The sequence below is a fragment of the Nannobrachium achirus genome (assembly GCF_963921795.1).
Source record: "Nannobrachium achirus genome assembly, chromosome: 15".
Classification (NCBI taxonomy): Eukaryota; Metazoa; Chordata; class Actinopteri; order Myctophiformes; family Myctophidae; genus Nannobrachium; species Nannobrachium achirus.
The window spans coordinates 26849362-26875169 of record NC_137822.1 but is presented as its reverse complement, the minus strand read 5'-3'; the positions used below and the strand labels follow the sequence as shown (position 1 = coordinate 26875169).

Here is a 25808-nt window from a genome sequence, read left to right as displayed (position 1 = left end):
TTGTGAGAATAGCAGATCTACATGCTCACAACGCCTTGCAACGCTCTAATTTTTGACAATTTGGCCAATGTTTAATTTGTCGTTTTAGAGGTATTAAAAAGTCCTTAAAATGTGCAGATACCCTCTATCTATACACCTAAACTTTAAGCTGGTTTGTTTACTGTCGAGTGAGAAAACAATGTTGCAACATTAAGTTAATCATGTGGGGACCACCCCAAAAAAAATGTGTGGACCCCCCTGGGGGTCCCGACTCCCGACCCACAGGTTGAGAACCACTACTCTAGGTGCAGGGTTGGGCTTGCAGGGGAGATGGAGGATACATGTCGATGCTTTTGATATCCTACCCTCTGGTCATTCATTGTTTATTGCTGGCGGGGGTGTTTTATTCCTGCTTTTGGTCTGACAGGATTTTGGGAAATGTAGACTGTCTGATATGTTTGATATTTATGTTAGATAATATCACAATTTAGCAATTCAATTTAAACATACATCTTAACCCAACACCACATCCCGTCATCCCTACTTCATGGGCAAATTTGTCTAACACCATCCAAATACGTTTTGTAAGATTCAATTAATGTTTATTCAGAGAATGAGTTTGCTTGTATCTTTTTATTTTCCCATCACCTTAGCAACTCAGATAAGAGTTACCATAGTCTCTCTTTATTTTCTTGTCAAAGAAAATTAGACTCAATTCAGATTGAATTGGTTTATTTTTTGACTCATTCCCAAGGTCAGCACACCGGAGAACTAAAACCTGAGCCTAGACTTATTATTATTACTGGGCTGTTCAAAAGGAAATTGTTCTGGTTCAACACTTGACCAAAGATAAAAGTAACTTTTAGGCTCTAGGGCTAGGCTATGATTCATGTATACTGTTCTTATAACTTTTGACAGTTACTGTACTTCTCACAAGATATACTGTAAGAAGAGATTTTCTGTGTGTGTGTGTGTGTGTGTGTGTGTGTGTGTGTGTGTGTGTGTGTGTGTGTGTGTGTGTGTGTGTGTGTGTGTGTGTGTGTGTGTGTGTGTGTGTGTGTGTGTGTGTGTGTGCGCGCGCGCGCGCATGCCAGGCCTCGTTAACTATATCTGTGAGTTTTATACATATTTAACCAGGAGTATTAACAAGCTTGTGACAAAATAATAAATACATTGGATCCATTGGGATACAGGTTCCATTCCCTTAAAGCAGTGGCTCTCAACCTGTGGGGTCCCCAAATGATTTTGGGGGGTCCCCAGATGATTAACTTAATGTGTTTTCTCACACAAAAGTAAACAAACCAACATAAGGTTTAAGTGTATACTATATGCACATTTCTAAAGTGACAATTTATTTTTAATACATCTAAAATGACAAATTAAACATTGGTCAAATTGTCAAATATTAGAGGCAGAAAATGCGAAAATAGTTGTGACTTGTGAGCATGTAGAAATGCAATTTTCACAATAGAACTGTCTCATACAAAATGTAATTCCTCAACTCTTGTGCTCATCAGGGTGGGGGGTCTCCAGTTAAAATATGATTATTTTGGGGGTCACGGCCTGAAAAGGTTGAGAACCACTGCCTTAAAGGTAAGTTAACGGTTTTGGATATAAAAGGTTTCTGCCCAAAGGACACAATATTAGTCAGTTTAATCCTGAAAGAGCCACAAATCCCAACTTAAAGGGTACCTGCCTCTGTAAACAGACACTGAGGACAAAATAAGCCTTATCAGTCCCAATAGTGGATAGAGGACTGGAGGGCAAACATAAAACACTCCATTACTATTTTACCAACAGGTTTAAATGAACACATTTGGAATCAATACAAGTGTGAAACCCTATAAGGGTTATTGATTTTAGGATAACAAGAGCAGATACTGTATTTCTTCAAAGGTCAGTGTCAAAAGCACATCTTTAATGACAGTGAACAGGGGGTTAAGTGGGATGCCGTGTTGTTGTGAACCATTTAACTGATGCCTTCTTTCCCTTGGCACGTCACCAATCTGCTAGGAGGCATTGTGTGAGGTAATTCATTTCTCTCATGCTGTGTATTCTAAGACCCTCATTCGGAATGTTGTGATTGAAAGACTGATCGAAAATCTAATACATTAAAAAAATGTTGTTTCAATCTATAAATTATTCACGGCCATGGGCAAAAAATATTTCTATTGCTGTCAATTGTACTCATTGTACTAATTTTACACTTGATGGGAGATAATAATAGCTGTGGCTTGTCCCTGGAAAAGTCCACTAATTGCATCCTCATCGCTCTCTTATACAAACATAATACCTGCTATACTTGGACAGGGAAATAACAAAAAAATTATAATAAAGGAAGTAAAGTAAAACTCATATTTCCATGGCCTTTTCCAATAGGCCAAAGTTCTCTTTGTGCTCTTCTAGACATTATTTACAGTAATTCTGCACCAGTTTCAAGATTAAAGGCCCATTCCCACACAAATATCTTTCTCCATTCAAGTGGATGGTAAGATACAGATAAAAAATATCGGTCACAGATATCTTTTTTTATCTGTATCTTACCATCCACTTGAAAGGAAAAATATCTGTCACAGATATATATATATATATTTTATCTGTTTATCTGGCCCAGTGGGAATGGGCCTTAAGTCTGACAGAGAATGAGGAGATTCTTAACCCATTAAAACTGGGAAAACATCTGTCATTTTAGATTTTTGCATTGGCTAGTTAATAAAAAAAAAGGGGGAAAAAATCACACCCAGTGTGAAGTGAGCGGTACCTTTTAGGAGTTTTATTTCATTAAGCATGGCTCGAAGCTTGGCCAATGAGAACGTTTGGGTCATACATGTACATAGACATAGAGTCTACATGTAATTGCGACCGTCAGGTCGCAGTTTAGTATCAAAACCTCCACCGGCCGTCCGTCCGTCCGTCCGTCGGTCACACGTCACACCTTTGCCCTGCTCATATCTCCGCATCAGTATGACATCACACTGCTTGGTGTGTGCCGTCAGGGTCATTTGTGTACGGTGTGATGTCATACTGATGTCAGCAGTGTGATGTCATACTGATGTCAGCAGCTATGTCTCTATATATGGAGTTATATGTTGTTCGTGTCCAAATATGGGGCTTGTGAGGTCAGACTTAGTGAGATTCGTCGGTTATCTCCATATATGGAGGGAGAACCAGCTTATGAGCCGATGAGTTGTGTCAGAGTCGAGATCCTGCTTGCATCTAATCTGTCGGTAGATAATGCCGGTCTTATATAAGGGTCATTTGTGTACGGTGTGATGTCATACTGATGTCAGCAGTGTGATGTCATACTGATGTCAGCAGCTATGTCTCTATATATGGAGTTATATGTTGTTCGTGTCCAAATATGGGGCTTGTGAGGTCAGACTTAGTGAGATTCGTCGGTTATCTCCATATATGGAGGGATGTGTTGGTTATCTCCATATCTGGAGATTCAACCTTCAACGATTTTGACATCTTGTTACTAATCTGTCGGTAGATAATGCCGGTCTTATATAAGGGTCATTTGTGTACGGTGTGATGTCATACTGATGTCAGCAGTGTGACAGGAGATAAGCGACCAACGGTCGCTTATCTCCCGATTAGGGAGTCTTACTGGTATATGTATGTTTGTTTGTTGCAACCATAGGTTGCAGTTTACCATCAGAACCGGCAAAGCTTGACCGTATCCGTCTGGACGGGTAACGCCTGACACTGTGGTTACCCTGACACATCACTGTGACATCACAGGTGATGTCAGATACCCAAAGCAGGGATCTCCATATATGGGCATAAACAGGTGACATCAGTGATATCAGATACTCAGAGAAGGGATCTCCATATATGTGCATAAAAGGGATTGTATCCCAGATGATGCCCTGTTAGAAAAACCACACTAAAGATTCCATATGGTGAAGACAGATGGCCAGGACAGATGGCGCGACCTTGCCCTTTAGGGCGAGGTTGCTTTTCGGTATGTAGGCCTATGTACTGCTTATAACTGTATGTATGTATGTATGTATGTATGTTAAGGTTGCCAAATTAATATTCGAATATCGAATATTCCTCAAATATTGTACAAAAATCACACCCGTGTGAAGTGGAGCTGTGTGTGTGTGTGTGTGTGTGTGTGTGTGTGTGTGTAGATCATGTGTACCGATTTTTGTGACATTTGAAGAAAATATGTAGGAAAAGGAGCAAAAAGTGTGTTTTGGAGAAAATTCAAGATGGCGGAAAATCTATCCTGGCGCAAATGGGTGTGGCCTATATGGGGAGATGCGTCTTGACCCAAGGAATCCAGGGAAAAAAGAATTTTAATTTTCCGATCTACGGTTCAAGAGTTACGGGGCAAAACGTAAAGTGGGCCGTTATAGCGCCACCATGAGGCCGAGTGATGCAATTATTTTTCGATTCATTCTTAAAATCATTATGAATCTCCTCTCCGAGGTTTGAAACTGTAGCTCCTATGGTTTACGAGAGAAAAAATACTTGAAAGTGATTTCTTGCATTGTCCCATTATAAGTCAATGGGGACAATTAAGCGTTGTTTTTTGCCGATTACGTCGGCATGGTAAGGCGGATCGGAACGAAAGGTAATAGAACACCATTCCCGGCCGAGCCGCACGTTTTGATGTATATATTGCGCGAGTGGCGTAAATGGTGCGGCACTAGTTACGCGCCGAAAGTCAGGCTACATACACACACACACACAGACAGACCCACACAGCCACGTATAGGGAGCTGCACACAGCTCCAAAAATGTACATTTGAAAGTAAAAAAATATATATTCGAATTATATTAAAAAAGAAAAGAAAAAAAAATCCGGCCATGCACCGTGACCGTTGTACTAAGAAATACAATGCGCAGAATGTGCAGGCAGCTTCTGGCGCCGCAGCCGAGAGTGATCTACAAGCTCGGTTGCATCTGCGACACGACGTGAGCTTGTATTTCTGCTGTTCTCCGGAAGTGTCCCGCAAATAATGCTACAGTAAATTCTTGTGGAAACAGGTGGATAGATGTTGAATGTTGAATTATTAACACAAAGGGGGGGGGGGGGGGGGGGGGTGATATATATGAATTATGATAGATAATTGTATGATTTGTGTATTTGTGTATGAGGCTCATATGACCACATAAGGTTATATTCTATGAACTACTGTCTGAACTCACAGTATAGGAGACCATATTTTGGATGTACTGTGAGTTCAGGCTAGTGGATTACAGGTCATGGTGACTGGTTTCCCTGACTACGAGATCATGTTTTGGTTATACGTGTCTCTGTCTTCTTGTTTTGATAATGGGAACAAATCAATGAGTCCCACAACCTAACTGTCATATACTGTATTCTTTTATATACGAATGTCTGACCACCATCTTGTCAGAGAGAGCACGAACCAACCATTATTTATGTACTGTATACCTGTCTTGAATCCTCTCTCTCCATAGTAAATATTCCATTCTCACTCTGATCACTCTCCTGTCTTATTTCTGTGTGATGGATTATTGTATCTCATATGGGAATAAGAAGGTGTTGTTGTTTACTAATAATATATTTATCAGGGGGTACAAAACATTTTCAAATGGGTGGGGGTACAAATCATTTTGGGGGTCCTTGGTACAAAAGAGTTTGAGAACTACGGATTTAGAAGACACTATCGGCCTCAAGTTTTAGATTGCTGGCCTAGTTATTGTAAAAGAACATTAGTGATGGGACCGTGTGATGTTCTAGTAATTTTTTTTAGACATGAGCTTTCTTTACTATAGGTGGAAATACTATATGAGCCTGTTTCTGTTTATTTATGTATTCATTCTCATCATAGAGTCATGGTGTAATGAGTCTGGTTTTCCCAGTTGGCCAAAATTCTCAAAGGGTTTGAGGTTCAAACGGTTCCAGTCAGAGACCCCTGCTTCAAACCAGTGTAGTTTGGATCTCACATCAAAAAGCCACTAACATGAAAGAAAGTAGAGCTTTTAATTGTGCAAAACCCATTTTAGAATGTTGTGACATGTCCCATATGTGCCATCTTATATGCAGAGTCAAGTCAAACAAATGGTCAAACTCGTTCTCCTGCTATACCACCAAAATGTGGAATGCCTTACCGAAGGCCTTAAAGGAGTGTAGATCCCTAACATCCTTTAAAATCCCCCTGAAAAACCACTTACAGGCAGCAGCCGTTCGTAACTGGTAAAAACAAACCTAGCCCAGCCTTACCCTCCCCCTGACGATATTCTGACTATATCTACTGCATAGTACTGTGTTCTATTCTATCTGTCTGTCATTCAATGTTGCAGAAACGCTTACTAGGATCTCCTTTTAGTTGACCTTGTACCAGTGAATTGTACCGTCATGAAACTGTCCCTTTTCAATGCAAACTTCTAATAACGTCTTCAATCAATCAATCAAAGATTTGGGGGTGATCTGATTTAGCCATCTGGATCAGGAGTATATTTTCACTCAATTATTATATTTTCTGGCACAATAATGAAAATGTGTTTGCATTTAATTACGTTTGCAACATGGCTGAAAATTTGTTAAGAGAGGTTTAGGCTAGTCCTGACAAAAAAAAAGAAAAAAAAAGAAAAAAACACAATGAATAAGAAAAAAAAGAAAAGAAAAAAACACAATGAATCGCATATAAACAAATCCATTAGTCAGGAAAACAGTGTTGCAGAATGGGCCTTCAAAGACATATTTCACTTTGACATAATATATTACATTATACAGTATATTGGATACAGTACTCATAGGACTTCCTGAGCAGTCAAACAGCACTATCCCAGCAATAAAGAATGATGCCACTTACTAACTTTTACAGCATATTGTTTTCTGTGACCAATCGTCATAAATGGTCTAACTCTAATGCCTGTGTTATCCGGGTTGTAAGGCTGGATATCTTGGACAATATAAAGTCCAATCAGACACGATTGGTCATGCTTCACTTGACATCACAATATCATTCGTTATTAACCCTTTTCTGACCTCTGATTGGACATCCTTACAAGCCGGAAAACATCACTCAAAAAGGGAGCAGTGTGCAAAAATGTGTTTTGCAAAAAAGCTTCTCCCATTGCGTACGCTGGGGTTTGTTGACTGTTGGTTGGTGCACCGGTATGATCGTCCGCCTGAAACTCGTCAAGTGAGAAAGGTTCTATGATGCAAAAACTAAGCGCGATTAAAATGCGTAAATCTTTTTCATTGCGTACATTTTCTGTAATTAATTAATGAATCGAAATTAATCAGTTAAAGTCCCAGCCCTAATAAATAGGTAACCACACTTGCAATTTCCCAGAATGTCATTTTTTTATGGTTAGTATTTATATGCTCTTGGATTAATATTAAAATAACACAATTTAGTTTGAAATGGCCGATGCACTGGTAGTGTTCACAGCCCTCCTCTGAGAGACAGACCATGCTGACAGAAATGGTGGAAACTTATAATGAGCATTAGAGGACCAATTATATGAAGAGGTTGAAACAGGGCGGTCCTTTAATGCCAGAGTTGAACACGCACGCACGCGCACACACACACACACACACACACACACACACACACACACACACACACACACACACACACACACACACACACACACACACACACACACACTAGGTCCACAGTTACACCATATACGTGAACTGAAATATTGAAGAATAAATAGGTTGCATTACAAAGTGAAATTTTGCTTTGAGAAAGCATAAGAGAATTTCAGCTTTGAAATATACATAATTACAGCGCCATATAGGACAACATTCATTAAGCATATTCAGCTTTGTCTTTATTTGTCATATTCTGTCTTCCACAAACAAGAGTACAAAATAAATACATAAGTTTGTACCACTCCATAATCTGTGATCTCTCACGGATGTAAATCTCTCTGTGACATTATCCTGATTAATTTTCTGAGGATAAGGGTCTTTGGTTTACAACTGATAACTAAGTGGTTTATAACTGATAACTAAGTGTAATATGAATCCCATTTGAATGTGAGAAAAGCACAGTCAATATAATCATTGTCAAAGCAGCAGAACTAACCTAACTATCTCTCTTTCTAACCTAACTCTTTCTCCCTCTTTCTCTCCCTCCCTCCCTCCCTCTCTCTCTCTCTCTCTCTCTCTCTCTCTCTCTCTCTCTCTCTCTCTCTCTTTCTCTCTCTCTCTCTCACTCTCTCTCGCTCTCTCTCTCTCCCTCTGTTGTCCAGAAATCTCTTATCAATCAAAACAAAGCTGTATATCTGTCCACCTGTGTGTCTGTCTGCCTGTTTTCCTTGCCAAAACAACAGTATATAAATCGGCAGTTGTCCAGAAATATCTTATCAATCAAAACAAAGCTGTATATCTGTCCATCTGTGTGTCTGTCTGCCTGTTTCCTCGCCAAAACAGCATCAAATTAGCATTTGCAATTATCTGTAGAAAAGCTGTTTACGGTGTTTTCAACTAATTACAGAATCTTGAGAGTTGACACTTCCCAAGCTACAATAAATTATAACGTTTACTGAAAGACAGTAAACATCAAACAGTAGCTTTAAGTGCTGCACATACTGTAACTATGGAGGAAGTTCCCAACCCAAAAAGCATTATGGAAATAGAAAATTAAAAACATTTGCCTAATGCAGTGCATTCTGGACGTTTTACATCAGTAAGTAGATTGGATTTCTAAATCTGAGTCTGTTGCCAACCAGAAGGAGTTTTTCAAAGGGTATTTAGGTACATTTCCACTGTGATGGGTTCTAATAATAATTGTAACTTTACATTAACAGGTCTTTGTTAACTTGAAAGAGATATTAACAGGTTGTCTGTTAACTTATAATGTACAATGAAATTGAGATTACAGGTCCTTTGTTAATGTATGCTTTGTTAATCTATACAATCAAATTGAGATATGCAATTCTCATTTCATTGGATCTTTAAAGTTATTAACCGAAAAGCTGTGGACCCATCAATCCCATGCGACTCTGGTATTCGCAATTGAAAACAGCAATGGAAAGCTGTGAGGTCAGGGTACTAAAGTATCGTTCGATTTTCAATAGGAATTCAATTTTAAAAAATCATTTTTCTCTCAATTTTCTAATTTTCCAGCTCCCCATAAAATCAAATATTGGTTCATTTTTCCAATTTTCTAGCTTGCAAAAAAATCAGGAAAATGCTTCAATTTTGCTTCAATTTTTTAAATGTGTGATTCGTCTTTGTCATTATTTGATTTGGAACCGACAAAGGAAAAACATCTTTAAAAAAGGTATTTTTCATTTTTTACCACATTACGAATATCAAAAAATTGACCAATTTTTTCAATTTTCTAGCTTGCAAAAAAATCAGGAAAATGCTTCAATTTTTTAAATGTGTGATTCATATTTGTCATTATTTGATTTGGAACCGACAAAGGAAAAACATCTTTAAAAAAGGTATTTTTCATTTTTTTACCACATTACGAATATCAAAAAATGGACCAATTTTTCCAATTTTCTAGCTTGCAAAAACATCAGGAAAATGCTTAAATTTTTTAAATGTGTGATTCGTCTTTGTCATTATTTGATTTGGAACCGACAAAGGAAAAACATCTTGAAAAAGGTATTTCTTAATTTCTTACCCCATTACAACAATCAAAAAATGGGCCCATTTTTCCAATTTTCTAGCCCACAAAAAAATCAGGAAAATGCTTAAAATTTGCTCAATTTTTTGAATGTGTGATTCATATTTTGGCATTATTTGATTTGGAACCGACAAACAAAAAATAGGCCCATTATTCAATTTTCAAGTCCAGGAAAGAAATCGTCATCATGAATGTCACGTGACCACGTGTCAAGTCACATGGTACACAACTTCAAAATAAAAGCTGTAGGCTAGTCTAACATCCAAGTAATAGGATCAACATGCAGGCAGGCAGGGGGTCCATGAGGGGTTTACAAGGGGGTCCATGGCTGGTTCCCAAAGTGTGGTTTGCGGACCCCCAGGGTTTCTATGGCTGGTTCACAACAGCCTGGTACACGTACAGCCATGGCTGGTTCCCAAAGTGTGGTTCGGGGACCTCTTGAGGTCCATGACGGATTTCCAAGGGGGTCCATGGCTGGTTAGCAATAAATGTGGTTCGGGGACCTCTGGGGGTCCCTGAGGGGTTTCCAAAAGGGTCCATGGCTGGTTAGCAATAAGTGTAATTGCGACCGTAGGTCGCTACTTACTATCACAGCCTGCACAAACTGTCCGTCTGTCTGTCTGTCTGTCTGTCTGTCCCTCTGTCTGTCACACCTCACACGTCACACTATTGCCCTGCTCATATCTCCGCAACCGTTGGCCCGATCCATGCCAAATTTTGCACACACGCTCCTTGCCTGCCAAACTACAACCTCCATGGACCCCCGGACCTCCAGGGACCCCCAGGTCCCTGGGGGACCCCCAGATGTAAAAAATGACCAAATATGCAAAAATGACCAAATGACCACCCCAACGGGGCTGCTCACGGGGAATTCCCGGGGACCACCGACTCCTGCTGCTCCAGAACGGATGCCAAAGTGGTGGCGCCCCCAGTGGAGGACCCCCTCCACTGCAGCTCACATAAAATGCCGTAACTCGGGCTAGGAGCGTCCGGGAGAGCCGGGGCCGGTACCTATTCGTCCGCCAAGGCAACGCGGAGACCCCACCCCTCATTTCTCACATGGCCCTCTTCTAGCGCCACCATGAGGCCGATTCTTGCTAAACACATTTTTGGACACTGCTCCTACAGATTTTGCCCTAAAATCACGCACATCGGTACACAGTATGTCTACACATTGCCCACACAACTAGGAACCAATGGCAGTTACAGCCCTCTTTGTGTATACATGTGACCTACGGTCGCTTATCTCCCGATTAGGGAGTCTTACTGGTAGTGTAATAGGTGAAATAGTGTAATAGTGCATTACTTGTAATATTGAAATAGCATAAATGTTATTGCGACCGTTATGTCGCAGTTACTATCAAAACCTCGACCAGCTGTGAGTCCGTCCGTCCGTCCGTCCGTCCGTCCGTCCGTCCGTCCGTCCGTCCGTCAGTCAGTCAGTCAGTCAGTCAGTCTGTCTGTCTGTCTGTCACACGTCACACTTTTGCCCTGCTCATATCTCCGCAACCGTTGCCCAGATCCATGCCAAATTTTGCACACATACTCCTTGCCTGCCAAACCACAACCTCCACCCATCAATTCACACATGACCCTCTTCTAGCGCCACCATGAGGCCGATTCTTGCAAAACAAATTTTTGGACACAGCTCCTAAATTTTTTGTCCTAAAATCACGCAAATCGGTACACAGTATGTCTACACTCGTGTCATCAACATGGATCTGTCCCATATAGCGCCACCTTCAGGCCGATTTTTGAAAACACATTTTTGGACACTGCCCTAAAATCACCCTATTAGGGAGTCTTACTGGTAGTGTAATAGCGCAATAAGGGTAATAGTGTAATATTGTAATAAGTGTAATAATATAATAGTGTCATTGCGACCGTCAGGTTGCAGTTACTATCAAAACCTCCACCAGCTGTCAGTCTGTCAGTCAGTCTGTCAGTCAGACTTTCAGTCACACTTTTTCCCTTCTCATAGTGATTTTGGCTGCCAAACCACTACCCCCATTTCTCCCTCTTCTAGCGCCACCATGAGGCCGCTTCTTGCAAAACACATTTTTGGACACTGCTCCTACAAATTTTGCCCTAAAATCACGCAAAGCGGTACACAGTATGTCTACACTGGGTTGACACTGTCCAAGATAGCGCCACCATCAGGGCGATTTTTCAAACACATTTTTGGACTCTGCTTTTACAGATTTTGCCGTAAAATCACGCAAAGCGTAAAATCACAGCAAAGCGTGATTTTAGGATGCCCTGATGGTGGCGCTATCTCGGACAGATCCATGCTGATGACATGAGTGTAGACATAATGTGTACCGCTTTACGTGATTTTAGGGCAGAATTTGTAGGAGCAGTGTCCAAAAAAGTATGTGTTTTGCAAGAAGCGGCCTCATGGTGGCGCTAGAAGAGGGAGAAATGGGGTAGTGGTTTGGCAGCCAAAACCACTATGAGAAGGGCAAAAGTGTGACTGAAAGTCTGACTGACAGACTGACTGACAGACTGACAGCTGGTGGAGGTTTTGATAAGAATGCACTATTACACTATTTCACCTATTACACTACCAGTAAGACTCCCTAATCGGGAGATAAGCGACCGTTGGTCGCTTATCTCCACAAAAAGGCCAAAAGTTTGTTTTACCAAAATCGTCCTGATGGTGGCGCTGGATGGGACAGATGCGTTTTGATTACATGACTGTAGAGATACTGTGCGATTTGTGTGATTTTAGGGCAAAATCTGTAGGAGCAGTGTCCAAAAATGTGTTTAAAAAAATCGGCCTGAAGGTGGCGCTAAATGGGACAGATCCATGTTGATGAGATGAGTGTAGACATACTGTGTAGCGATTTGCGTGATTTTAGGGCAAAGATTGTAGGAGCAGTGTCCAAAAATGTGTTTTAAAAAATCGGCCTGAAGGTGGCGCTATATGGGACAGATCCAAGTTGATGACATGAGTGTAGACATACTGTGTACCGATTTGTGTGATTTTAGGGCAAACATTTTAGGAGCAGTGTCCAAAAATGTGTTTTGCAGAATCGGCCTCATGGTGGCGCTAGAAGAGGGCCATATGAGAAATGAGAGGTGGGGTCTCCGCGCTGCCGAGGCGGACGAATAGGTACCGGCCCCGGCTCTCCCGGTCGCTCCTAGCCCGAGTTAAGGCATTTTATGTGAGCTGCAGTGGAGGGGGTCCTCCACTGGGGGCGCCACCACTTTTGCATCCGTTCTGGAGCACCAGGAGTCGGTGGTCCCCGGGAATTCCCCGTGAGCAGCCCCTTTGGGGTGGTCTTTTTTGCACATTTGGTCATTTTTTACACCTGGGGGTCCCCCAGGGACCTGGGGGTCCCTGGAGCTCCGGGGGTCCTTCGAGGTTGTAGTTTGGCAGGCAAGGAGTTTGTATGGAAATTTTGGCATGGATCGGGGCAACGGTGGCGGAGATATGAGTAGGGGGAAAGTGTGACGTGTGACGAGTGACGTGACGGAGGGAAGGACAGGCTGACGGCTGGTGGAGGTTTGGATAGTAGAGAGTGTAAAAGTAACTGCGACCTACTACGGTCGCAATTAAACACACTTATTGCTAACCAGCCATGGACCCCCTTGGAAACCCCTCAGGGACCCCCAGAGGTCCCCGAACCACACTTTGAGAACCAGCCATGGACCCCCTTGGAAATCCGTCATGGACCTCCAGAGGTCCCCGAACCACACTTTGGGAACCAGCCATGGCTGTACGTGTACCAGGCTGTTGTGAACCAGCCATAGAAACCCTGGGGGTCCCCAAACCACACTTTGGGAACCAGCCATGGACCCCCTTGTAAACCCCTCATGGACCCCCTGCCTGCCTGCATGTTGATCCTATTACTTGTTGGATGTTAGACTAGCCTACAGCTTTTATTTTGAAGTTGTGTACCATGTGACTTGACACGTGGTCACGTGACATTCATGATGACGATTTCTTTCCTGGACTTGAAAATTGAATAATGGGCCTATTTTTTGTTTGTCGGTTCCAAATCAAATAATGCCAAAATATGAATCACACATTCAAAAAATTGAGCAAATTTTAAGCATTTTCCTGATTTCTTTGCAAGCTAGAACATTTGAAAAATTGGTCCATTTTTTGATATTCGTAATGTGGTAAAAAAATGAAAAATACCTTTTTTAAAGATGTTTTTCCTTTGTCGGTTCCAAATCAAATAATGACAAATATGAATCACACATTTAAAAAATTGAAGCATTTTCCTGATTTTTTTGCAAGCTAGAAAATTGAAAAAATTGGTCAATTTTTTGATATTCGTAATGTGGTAAAAAATGAAAAATACCTTTTTTAAAGATGTTTTTCCTTTGTCGGTTCCAAATCAAATAATGACAAAGACGAATCACACATTTAAAAAATTGAAGCAAAATTGAAGCATTTTCCTGATTTTTTTGCAAGCTAGAAAATTGGAAAAATGAACCAATATTTGATTTTATGGGGAGCTGGAAAATTAAAAAATTGAGAGAAAAATGATTTTTTAAAATTGAATTCCTATTGAAAATCGAACGATACTTTAGTACCCTGACCCTGTGACCCTATAATAATCCTATATCAAAATCTATGTTACTTGAGGGTTACCATTGGGAAATTACATTCCTTTACATTCGGAACGGTTTTCTTGCGTGGGCAAATTATTGCTGGCAGATGCTGAGCGTAATAAAAGTGAAACTTTCAATGCCACATTCCACTTGAAAAGAATCCTCGCTAAGTAAATACTGTAGATCTTACAGCCAGGGGTGGATTTAGCTGTGTTTCAACTTTTTCAAATTAAACTGGCCCCGAGACACCAGGGGACCACCACAGGCAGGTTTCTTTCTTCTTTTTCTCCCTAAAACAGCGGTCTGTTTGAATAAATCAGATTGTGTGCATCGTTATATCATGGTTTCCTTGCTTTAGCTCCTCCAAAACAGGAGGCGTAGGTCGCGCAGACACTGCGACAACAAACAAAAAATATTTTGAGCATCATGTTTCACTGTAGAAACATGAACATGTTGTTACAGCTTCATTGGAAGAATTCTACCAACTAATAAAGCAACAAATGCCAAAAACTAAAAAAAGACTTTCCTTCAGCAAGCCCACAGCACTGGTGCTTCACGCCTTCACCCAACGAAGAAAAATGAACATTCAGGCATCCTTGTCAACAAAATGTACTGTCTTGCCAACAACTCTCAAGTCGGTGAGTTGGTTTCATTTGTTTATCTCTCAAAGTATGCTTGACATACAAACCAGAGAGTCTCATGTACAAACTGCTTAGCCGGAGTCATCAGAACATAACAGCACTGTCATTGGCTAAACCCTGACAGGAGAATGCACAGCACAAGCTCACAGGGAATATGCACGACACGCGAACACAACAATTATTACACAATTCTTTTTATTGTAGGGTGAGGAGGTAAAATGGCAGTTTAAATACATAAAAATATTGTATAAAAATCTCTAAATCCACCCCTGACTACAGCAGTTTTAAGCTCCTGTCCCCTCACCAAGGTGCAGACATCCCCCAATGAAATACCCTTTACTGAAATTGAAATCCACTTTTCATAACACGTTGCCAAAGAAGTTCAGCGACAGTCAATCTAAATATGAGCTGCCCGGGGGATATGCTGTCAAGCCTGGCATTCAGGCTTTTTCCCTGTTGGCTCTCAATATCAATAACTGTGAACAGGTCAAATTACTTCATAAGAAAAACAAGCTGATCCCAAATACAGAAACAAACAGTAATATCTGTATCTGTTATCCTTATGTGGTGAATTGTGAATTTTAGAACTTTTCTGCAGCTCCTATAAGAGCAGCACTTTTCTGAGTTTGATCATTCATGGACTTCTGCAAATGCAGAATAACCATCGGATTTCAGTTATGGTATGGATACCCTGCAGTACCCTGCTACCATAGGGTTGATACTTTGGATGAATAATGCCATGGCCTTACAGTAAGTGGCAACAAACTGCTGAGAATGGAACTTGTTTTTTATCAGCATCATTTATAGTATTTAACTGACACTTTAACTGACCCATATTAAATGAGGTTTTAGGAGTTCCTTTGAGAAAAGGTTTTAAGGCGAATACATTTTTCTTTTACGTTGTACTGGTAGACTTCATTCCTCCCCGTGTGCTGGTAAAATTCATTTATTTGTCAACCATGACCAAATAATAGACAGTGAAACAAAGGAGATGACTGCTAAATGTATTCAACAGCTCACAGATGATAGAATTTAAAGCTGTAATCTCTTGCTTGTTTTTCAGATCTATCCGTTTTTCTTCCTCTTCTTATTCTTATTATTATCATCATCATTAGGGTTGCATTATTATTATTATGCTTCGTGGATGGGGCTATAGAGGTAAAGATATAATAAGTAATGAAGTCATGACTGAAAAACGAAATCTACATCAAAAATCACACTGAGATACAAGCAATTTCATTAAGGCTTGGCAGACAGTCTCAACATAAAATATTAAATCAGTAAAGGATTGTGGTGTCGTTGATGGACCACAACTCTAAAATGGATGTTTAGAGGTCAGCATAAGTGCACAATGGTTGTTTATGTCTACATTAATTCTCTTTGCTTTAATATGCCCCAGTAATCATGGTGACTTCTATTAATTGGGACAGACAACAACAACATGACATTGTTCTACAAATATTTACAGGAAAGGCTCCAAGTTACATCTTCTGGGAGGCAAAAAACTGAAATTAGGTCGGCCCAACACTGGGGAGACGGCACAGTCAAAACGTCAGTGGCAGTGAATGATGTGAATCAATAAGCAAATGTCACATCACCACCGTATGTCGAGCTGAGGGCTCAAGCTGTCAGAACAGGACAGTCTCTGTCTCGGGTTCAGTGTAGAAGTATGCCTGAACATTCCCCTGGGGCGAAGAGGGCTGCTTGAATTCTTTTACTGCCTTGGCAGAGAGCTGCATGCTGTCTGCCTTCTGTAGCTGCGCTGAGGGGTGCAGGCCTATGGTTGAGGAACCTGGAGAAATCCTGTGTGTTAGTTTAACCACTATTAGCAACCCTATTCTGGGCATGTCATAATAGGCATTCGGCAAAAATAGCAGATCTACAGTACAAGCTCACAACAGTGTATGCAGATCGGCTATTCCGGCAAAGAGATATGGTGTAGATCAGGGGGGGAAAAAAGAGGAGAACTAGTATAGACCCCTGGGGGACCCCAGTCAACGAGGGGCCCATTTTTACACTCGCAGAGTTAAATGAACAGTCATGATTTTGCAGTGCAGCTCTCCAGCCAGCCTAATCTATGCACATAGTCTCATACCATATGCATGTAGCGATGTAATCATTCAGAATGAGGAGCAGAGACCCAGAAACAAATTCAATCACTTTGCTGGGTCGAGTGTGAACGGAGGGGAGGTTGTTAGAATATGCAGAGCAATAGCTGCCCTTCTTGGAGAAAAAGTGCCTCCGTCTAAAATCAAAGCACATTTAATTTGTGCACAACTTTACCTCTTCCCTCATCTTCAAGGCCTCCAGGATCCAAGGATACGTCTGTATCCCACTCGTAATTCTCATCAACAGAGGGCCTTCTGGAGAGCACAACATTGGGAAAAAAGCAGTGTCCACAATCAGTATACATTTAAGGGGTAATCACACAAACATTCACAAATATGCATGTGCCAGTTTGCACGTACGGTAGGAGCTGTTGAACCAGGAAGTGTTTGTGTTACGACACAGAGATATGAACAGAGAAACACCTTAGGCGCGCGCGTGCACACACGCACGCACGCACGCACGCACGCACGCACGCACACACACACACACACACACGATGCACTTGTCAATTACACTCCCAAATCAGATTCCTTCCTCTTCCTCTTGCTTTGACACGTCTCTGTTATATTTATGAATAATTCCAAGCCATATTTAAATGGTGCCGACTTGGCACAGGTATTTCTTTCTCCAATACTGTATATTTGTAAAATGCAGTGACACTCTTATCGTTGCCCGTTTTCTCTTACATGGAAATGTCTGGAATGATCGGGTGAACTGAAAGTTCATCCGGGTTAACAACATTATCTAGTACACGGGCAACTGGCGGCCCCCACCTTCAATTAATGCGGCCCGCAGGTTAATATTGATATAATGATATAGTATTTCAGCTGTTACAATTCCATTTCCAACCATGCAAACGTGACCCGCTTTAATTACTTCAGTCTATATTAGCAGCTTAACTCATTTAATGCCACCCTTTCACCACTAGAGGGGGCCAAGTGTGCCACAGACAATCCCATAGAGATATGCTGGTATATGCAGAAGCCCTGCAGCCATGACTTGCCTAAACACTTTCCTTTGTGCATGTACAGGAAGAGGATGAAGTTAGCTTGAAGTTAGCTATTGGCTACCAAGCATTTTAAAAGCCTTATTTTCGTCAACTTAGCCATGATTAAACCTTGCACACCTCATGCATGGGAAAAAAACAGAGAAGAATGAGCTCTAAAAAATCCAATGCAATCCTGGATTGCATTGTTGTGGGTTTGTGCAGTTTGTTCACAGCTTTCAAACAAAAAAATCCGATTGGAAATCCGTTCAGGCATTCTTGAGATAATAGCCATTATGTTTTACACTGTTGTGAGCTTGGAGGTCTGCTACCTGAGTTGTATGGGGGTTGTATGGGGGTTAAACATGCAAAATCGCGATTGAAATCATGTTCACTAGTTTTGATGGGGTCCAAAAAAAAAAAATCAAAAAAAAAATTTCAAAAAATTTTTTTTTTTTTTTTTTTGAATCACGTGTATACACGTGATTGGCACTGTGGGATGCGCTAATATATCACGTGTATACACGTGATTGGCACAGAATGAGTTAATTACCAAGCTTTTTGTCCAATATGTCCAATATATTTGTATTTAAGTTCACAAAATTAACATAAGAACATAGAGATGCATTTGAAATTAAATCAAATTGTTACTTTTCAGGATTCCAATTAAAAAGTAGCTAAACAAAGTTTGGGATTCCAATTAAAAAATAGCAGCTCAAAACGCGTCGCACTGCGACGTGTTTTGAGCTTGTAGATCAGCTATTTTTGCTATTTTTGACTGTATATGCATTGTCGCCCTCTGGAGTGAGTGTGAAAATATAGTGGCCCTCTCCATCATCAAAGTTGCCCACCCCTGATCTACAGTAGTACCTTTTGCTTGGATCCCTGTGGTCAGCGATCTTGCCCTCCGTGTCCGCCTGGCTCTCCTCGACAGTCTCGGGTGAGATTGTGTGAGTGGGGGACAGGCAGAGGGACAGGCGTCCACTAGCGGGCTCTAAACTCCCTCTGCCACTGCTGGCGTAGCTGCTGTAGCTGCCTCCAGACTCTGGCACACGTCCATAGGCACCCATCTCAACCTCCTCCTGGCCACCGTGACCCTCAGCAACCTCCGCTTCCTTAATCAGTGATGGAAAAAGGTACTCACGTTTGTTACTTAAGTAAAAGTATCCATACTGCAATATACTATACAAATACTATATTTTTTTTACAAACAAAGTCTGGAATAGAAGATTTACTTAAAGCTATACTGTGTAAGATGCCCAACTAGTGGTCATTAGCCCTATAGCAAACCGCGGTCGCGTCCGCGTCTTTCGGCCGTTTTTCGTACCTTCAGACCCCCGCGTCTGCCTCCACCTCGCTGAGATCTATCTTTAGAGGGGTCCCTTGTTCCTGTGTGTTCAGTAATTCCAGAGATACGGACTCCTTCACCCTGCCTGGTAGGCGAAATTACCTAGAGACGGGATGGTACAAACGGGTGACAACAAATATGGCAGCCATAGCGATTCCACTTCAAGATGCGCTGTGATTGGCCGGCAGTTGTATAACCCTCGCTGTGATTGGCCGGTAGTGTGATGACGCAATTTTGGCGCGAGATCCGGTCCCCGGCAAGGATCACAGTTTACATATATAGAGAAGGCTTTACAGGCTGAAATTCACGGCGCGGATCTTCTAAAACTTTTGTGATTTAATAGTTAGGAGAATTTTAAGATTTGTTTTATAAAAAAAGTTACATAGTACAACTTTAAGTAAAAGTACACAAGTACAGTATTGGTATAGAAATGTACACAATGTACCAAAAGTGAAAGTAATGTAATGTCAATTTTTTTTTAAAATAGCAGATCTGTAAATCGGATCTGTAAATCATCTATTTTCAAATGATCAAAATGTATATAAGTGGTTAAAGGGGAGAACCACCCATTTTCAATATTGAACTATGTCATTAATATACCTTTGAGTTGTTACAGTATGTGGAAATAAGAAAAAAGCCACCCCCCCCCTTTCTGTGTTGCCAAGTAACTGGTGACTAAAGTTTTCAAATAAACGTAGTTGGGTAGAGGTAAAATATTTGGATCCGAGATGTAGTGGAGTGGAAGTAAAATTATTGGAAATACTCAAGTAAAGTACAAATACCTTCAAAATTGTACTTAAGTACGGTACTAAATAAAATAATAGTTACTTTACACCAGTGGTTCTCAACATTTTGTATAACACGGTTCTATTGTGAAAATAGCAGATCTACATGCTCACAATGAGCATGTAGATCAGCTATTTTCACAATTTCTGCCTCTAATATTTGACAATTTGGCCAATGTTTCATTTGTCATTTTAGAGGTATTAAAAGGTCCTTAAAATGTCACTTTAGAAATGTGCAGATACCCTCTATACACTTAAACGTTATGTTGATTTGTTTACTGTAGAGTGAGGAAAACAATGTTGCACATTAAGCCAATCATCTGGGGACCCCCCAAAATAATTTGGGGCCCCCCCTGGGGGGCCCGACCCACAGGTGGAGAACCACTGCTTTACACCACTGCTTCTTTTTTTATCTTCCCTCACCTTCTTCCCTCCTCGGGGCAGTGGGGAGGACGGCCAGCACCTGGAGGACTGCGGTGGCCCCACACTGCTTTCAGGGAGCCTAGAGTCAGCATGACCCATCTCTGAACTCCCCATGCTGTGTGGTGGTGGATCTCTGGGAGATTCCTTCATGGTGTCCGTGCGCTGCACTGACCCAAGCGCCTCCTTGTGGGCGAGGGACCACCTGGTGGAGCTGTCTGCGAAGTTAGACGTCTGCCTATCTGGATCGTGGCGGGGTGGATGACCTGACGGCACTGCAGGATTTGGGTTAAGCTTAATTGAGCACCCTCTCAGAGATAGAGGTTCAGCGCTGGGAATCGGAGGAGAGGCAGGAGTTGGGGGTTCTACAGAGTGGGACGGAGGAACAGGAGAACGGGAAGAAGCATTAGCTCCCGGTTTGGGGTTCTCCAAGCTCGGAGTGCTCCGCGGGGCCCATACCATAGAGTCTGAACTGAAAGAGGCGGAGCAGTTCTCCTGGCTGAGAGAGTCTATCCAGGCGTCAGGCGTCAAGAAATTCTTGTGACTCTGCCTCTTGGAGTCTAAACTCTTGCTTCGCTGGTGGTAATCCATCCTCTGAGAGCCTCGGCTCACGGATTTCCAGAAATGTGGCCCCGGAGGGAGGGAGTTTGGTGTTCTGTTAGGCCTCTCACATCTCCTCTCACGTTGCTGCTCAGGTGTTGGGCTCTGGCAGGTAAAGCTTGTTTTGTTAATTTGCTCATACAGTCCTTTCTGAGCAAATGAATCTTCCTGTAAACAACAGGCAACACTCTGGTGCATGAGAGGTTTTGTGGGCGTTACAGAGGCCACCAATTCTGGCTCATCAACACTCATCTCAACGCACACTGCTATATCTGCTTCTGAGCAGGGCTGCGGCACTGCAGTGATGGGAAAATTACACATCTCATTATATTTCTTGCCAGAGGAATGTGACAGTGACGAGCGGCTGTCACGGCAAAGATTGCTTCGCTTCCATGCCCTGGAGCCTGAATCATTCCTTTGCATCTCTAGGTCTGGGGATTGTGGAGAATTATCATAGCCCTCTGGCTCTGCCTGTACCCTGCCATGTCTCTGATGCTTTAAGGAGAGATGTGGGAGAGCTAATCTCTGTGATTGTCTACCGGCCTCCTCGGTTTTGTGGGAGGCCTGTTTGGTAAACGACGGCTCAGAATACTGGGCGATAGAGTCATAACATAAGGGGCTGACAGACATAGGCCTATTAAGTGTGCGCTGCGCAAGGACCAACGTAGGAGTGGAATTAAAAGCAGGGTCTTCCCACTGGATGTAGGGTGAATGAGAAGGGCCTGTTGACAGAGCATAACTTCCCCTGCCGCGTTGGAGATGACTGTGAGGAAAAGTGTTTCCCTTGCATTTCCACACAAGTTCTCCTGACTCTCCCCCCTCCACGTTCCTGCCTAGTTCCTCCATGCCTCTGTCTTCCTCTCTCTCGCTCCTCTCCAGTGTGTACTTCCGAAGTTCCCTCTCCAGCTCCTCCCTCTCCTGGGCCAATTTCAGACAGCGGCTCAGGTTACCCCTCTCCCTCTCGTGCTCCATCTGGAGTACCAGATTGCTGGCGGTGGTGGAGGGCTGGCCGACGCTCTTCAGCGTGGGGTACGCAGGACTGAGTTCTCTGCCAGGGTGGGAGAAGGCAGCCGAGCTTTGCGTGGTATCTGAGTAGAGGCTGTTCTGGTCGGCACAGCCCTTGTAGTCCCCCTCGTCGTCCAACATGTACTGGTCATGGAGGGATAGGTACTTGGCCATGTCACGCGACACTCGGCTCGCAGGCATTTCCGAGGCAGGTCCGAATGGCGGCAGGTCTACTGAGAGCACAAACGGCGTCTCTTTCCTGTCCCCCCTCTGCGAGTACAGGGACATGGACCTCTGGACACCGGGATGTTGGGAATAGTCCTTTCTCAGGCCTCTCCTGGTGTAGGTGTTCAGCGTGGACGCCTGGTCATAAGGCTGCACTATAAAGCGTCCATCTGGACCCCTGGAGATGAACTCCAGAGGAGGGGAGATTGGAGACGACAGCGCCCTCTTGAGGTGGACTCTCTGGGGTTGGTGGCTGCTGTTCGGAAAGTCCCGGGCGGAGGACAGGAGCTGCTGACGCTGGCCTTGGTACTCGATGTGGCCGCCCTTGATGACGGAGGAATGGCCTGCAGACGAGCACGAGGAGGAGGTTGTGGATGAGGTGGTCGGATAGAGGTTGTGAGGGTGGAGTAAATTCTTCTTCAGCACGCTGTCTGGGCTGCCACCACCTGACGCCCTCCTAGGAGAGAAAGCAAGCAGTGAGAAGGAAAGAAAGACAGGAGGAGGAGAGGGGGAGATGGAGACAGAAATAATAAGTGTGTGTGTGTGAGTGTTTGAGGGGGGATAAAAGAAATAGAGCGAAACAGAGAGAGTCAGAAAGAGTCATGTGTGAAAATTAGGAAGAAAATAAAAGTGGGAAAGGACATGTAACAGGAAATAAGACAAGAGCCATAATTCAAACTTTTAATTTCCAAAGGAGGCATAAAAAGATGGCAATGGTGTTACAATGACATGACAACAGAATTAAGATACTTACATGGTTGGGGGACATTTGAAGATGACGGGAGGTGGATCTGGAAGGGAGGGAAGGGGTAAGATGGTATCTGACTCATTATGGTACAAGCATGGTGACCAAGAAAGGAAAAAACATAATCAACCCCAATAAGATCCCATTACAAGGCCCGAGGCACCAAGCCGTGTCCAAAAAGTTAATTACACTCATATTCATCAGCCACTAATGAGAAATGGCCCTAATTAGCAAGTAATGTAAATGACATCAATAACTTTTACAACTGAATGGACAAGCGGGCGGGGACAAGTGCACCGCCAAATTCCACATAGAGAGCTATGATTTATGGAATGGACTGAAAGTGCTTTCAATATTTTATTGAATAAATGATGATATGCATGATGTAGTTCATCAAAGGGAGTCATGGCTATAGGGTTGTGGTGGCGTGTGTGTTGCGGTGGGGGGGGACACTTTCAGTGGTGGAAAAAGTACTCACGACTAAAGTAAAAGTATCAATAGTGCAATGTAGAAATACTCTGTTACAAGTAGAAGTCCTGTATTCAAAATGTACTTGAGGAAAAGTACAAAAGCATCGGTATCAAAATATACTTAAAGTACCCTAAGTAAAAGTACTCATTGTGCAGAATGTCCCATTTCACAAGTTCAAAATGTATGAAAAATCTTTTGAAAATGTGTCGCATCGCAACGCATTGTGAGCTTGTTGATGTGCTATAAACACCAGGGGTCTTCAACAGGGGGTCCGGGACCCCTAAGGGGTCCTCAGAGTTACTACAGGGGGTCCTCCAAATCTTTGTGACTTTTTTATATTAAGCATTTGTACCCTAGCATCCATATTCTGAGAACTTTAGCCAAAAATAGCAGATCTACAAGCTCACAATACCTCGCAGCAGATCGGCTATTTTCGGCTAAGAGGTTTGGTGCAGAGGAGAAAAAACGCAGGCCAAGTTTATTGAGTATTGACGGTTCAAGTGGTTAAATATCTGAAAACACAAATTGACATGGATCCAAAATACACTGATGATTGTGCTGTCAAACAATGAAACTATATGGAATCTATGAGAAGGCTGTGGGGGTCCCTGCTTCATCTCTCAATCAGATAAGGGGGTCCTCGGCCTGAAAACATTGAAGACCCCTGCTTTACACTACTGGGGTCTGGGGGACACTTTACCTGTTACACTTTTACTGTTCTTTTGTATTCTCTGTTACTGTTGGGTGTTTTTAATTTATTGGTGTCTTCTCTGCAACTGTAGAGATTACTTTTTTTATTTTTATTATGTATCTTTGTATCTTTGTATCTCTGCAACTGTAGAGCTTACTTTTTTATTGTGTATCTGTAAAGCACTCTGTGCATTCGTGCCGTGAAGAGGTGCTATATAAATAAAGTTCATTCATTCATTCAAAGTTAATTTACCATGGTTCTGCTTTCTGCGGCGCTGTGCCCTCTTGTGGCTGATGACACAGGCAGAGGCCAGCAGCAGGATCAATGCCAGACACAGGAGTCCTGCCCCGCCCATCACGCCAGCCAGCAACGAAGACGGAACTCGTTCATGGAGTTGAGAGGTGGCAGGATCGATCTCCATTCCTGTGACATCATCAGGACATTATTTAAGGCTTATTTGCGCTTCCGTTGCGTGTTCCTCGACAAAAAGTAAACGATGCAAATGTTACTTTTAAACGCGGAAAATGTTACTTTTTAAATGCACTTGTCGAAAGGGTTAGGTGATGAAGCCTTCAGTGGTTAACAAAAAGCAAATCGTTGTTGTTGTGCGGAAACCTTGTATGTCCAAAACCGTCCGTTTTGTATGTATCGTTTAAAAAAAATAGTGAAAATAGCCGATCTACAAGCACACAGCGCCTCGCACCACAAAGCGTCGTGTGCTTGTAGATCTACTATTTTCACTAGTTTTGTGGGACAGCCTTGTATGATGAAGCTGGGCTTTACTTTTACGAGAAAAAAAAACAGCCAAATTTGAAACTTGGAGATACAAGGTTTCTGCCTGACAGTGACAAAATGTGGGTGGAAATACTTCCACTGCCAGACAGCAATGGGAAAAAATAAAAAATCGTCATGTCAATTTCCAATTTTCCATGCTACTCCTGTCGTTGACTCGTCGGGACAGCAAAGAACCACATGTATCGGTTATTAATCTCATCATAAATGAGGCATTTCTAGTTTTCTGCGTCAAGTCCTATTTATCCTTCACTGCCAAATTACCATTACTGTCGGTGCATCAACGTACATAATTCACACATCTGCGTGCTCCACTGAGATTACCACCAGAGCCCTGTTGAACAATACTTAACCCATTTAGGCCTAGAATTATTGAATGCTTTAACCAGTGAAAAATAGCAGGTATACAAGCTCACAGCGCGGCACTCGGTGCCGCGCTGTGAGCTTGTAGATCTGCTATTTTTAAAAAAGTCGTGAAAATGTGTGCAAATCTTTGAATATATGTATTTTCAAAGCGAATGTTTGTAACTCAGATTTTGCCTCTGGGTGGTCCCTGGAACTGGAATATTTTTAGATGGGGGTCCATGCCAAATAAATATCATTTTGGGGGTCCTTCACATGAAAAGGTTTGAGAACCACTGACATAGTAGTTTCTCAAGAACAGACTAACTGAGCTCCATTTAAGTGAAAAGGACCTTTTCTTTGACGATGGCTAGCCAGGTTGCTGACATAGAAACATGGGTTTTTCAAAAAACCTTAGAAGGATTCAAAAGACACTTATAGAATCGGGTCAAAATTCAAATTTTCAAAAAATTTCAAAAATAGCAGATCTACAAGCTCGCAGCGTGGCACTCGGTGCAGCGCT

The 25808-nt window shown here is 42.3% G+C and overlaps 2 protein-coding genes across 3 annotated transcripts in view; one reads left to right on the top strand and one right to left on the bottom strand.

Annotated features, from left to right (window-relative positions):
- Positions 1 to 25808, top strand: part of LOC308300086 (putative flavin-containing monoamine oxidase A) — a 599107-nt gene that overhangs the window by 342412 nt on the left and 230887 nt on the right. The window lies entirely within an intron of this gene.
- The window catches only part of igsf9a (immunoglobulin superfamily, member 9a), a 63967-nt gene continuing 53124 nt past the window's right edge, over positions 14966 to 25808 (bottom strand). The window contains exons 17-22 of one of the 2 annotated variants that reach the window (XM_080743280.1): positions 24404 to 24574; positions 22999 to 23035; positions 20418 to 22701; positions 18732 to 18976; positions 17051 to 17130; positions 14966 to 16559 (exon numbers count right to left, since the gene is read on the bottom strand). In XM_080743280.1, the coding sequence (XP_080599406.1) occupies positions 16396 to 16559; positions 17051 to 17130; positions 18732 to 18976; positions 20418 to 22701; positions 22999 to 23035; positions 24404 to 24574 (2981 nt within the window). In that variant the 3' untranslated portion in view covers positions 14966 to 16395. Of the gene's footprint in view, positions 16560 to 17050; positions 17131 to 18731; positions 18977 to 19046; positions 19312 to 20417; positions 22702 to 22998; positions 23036 to 24403; positions 24575 to 25808 lie in introns of those variants that run through there. The other variant, XM_080743281.1, reaches the window with a different exon arrangement.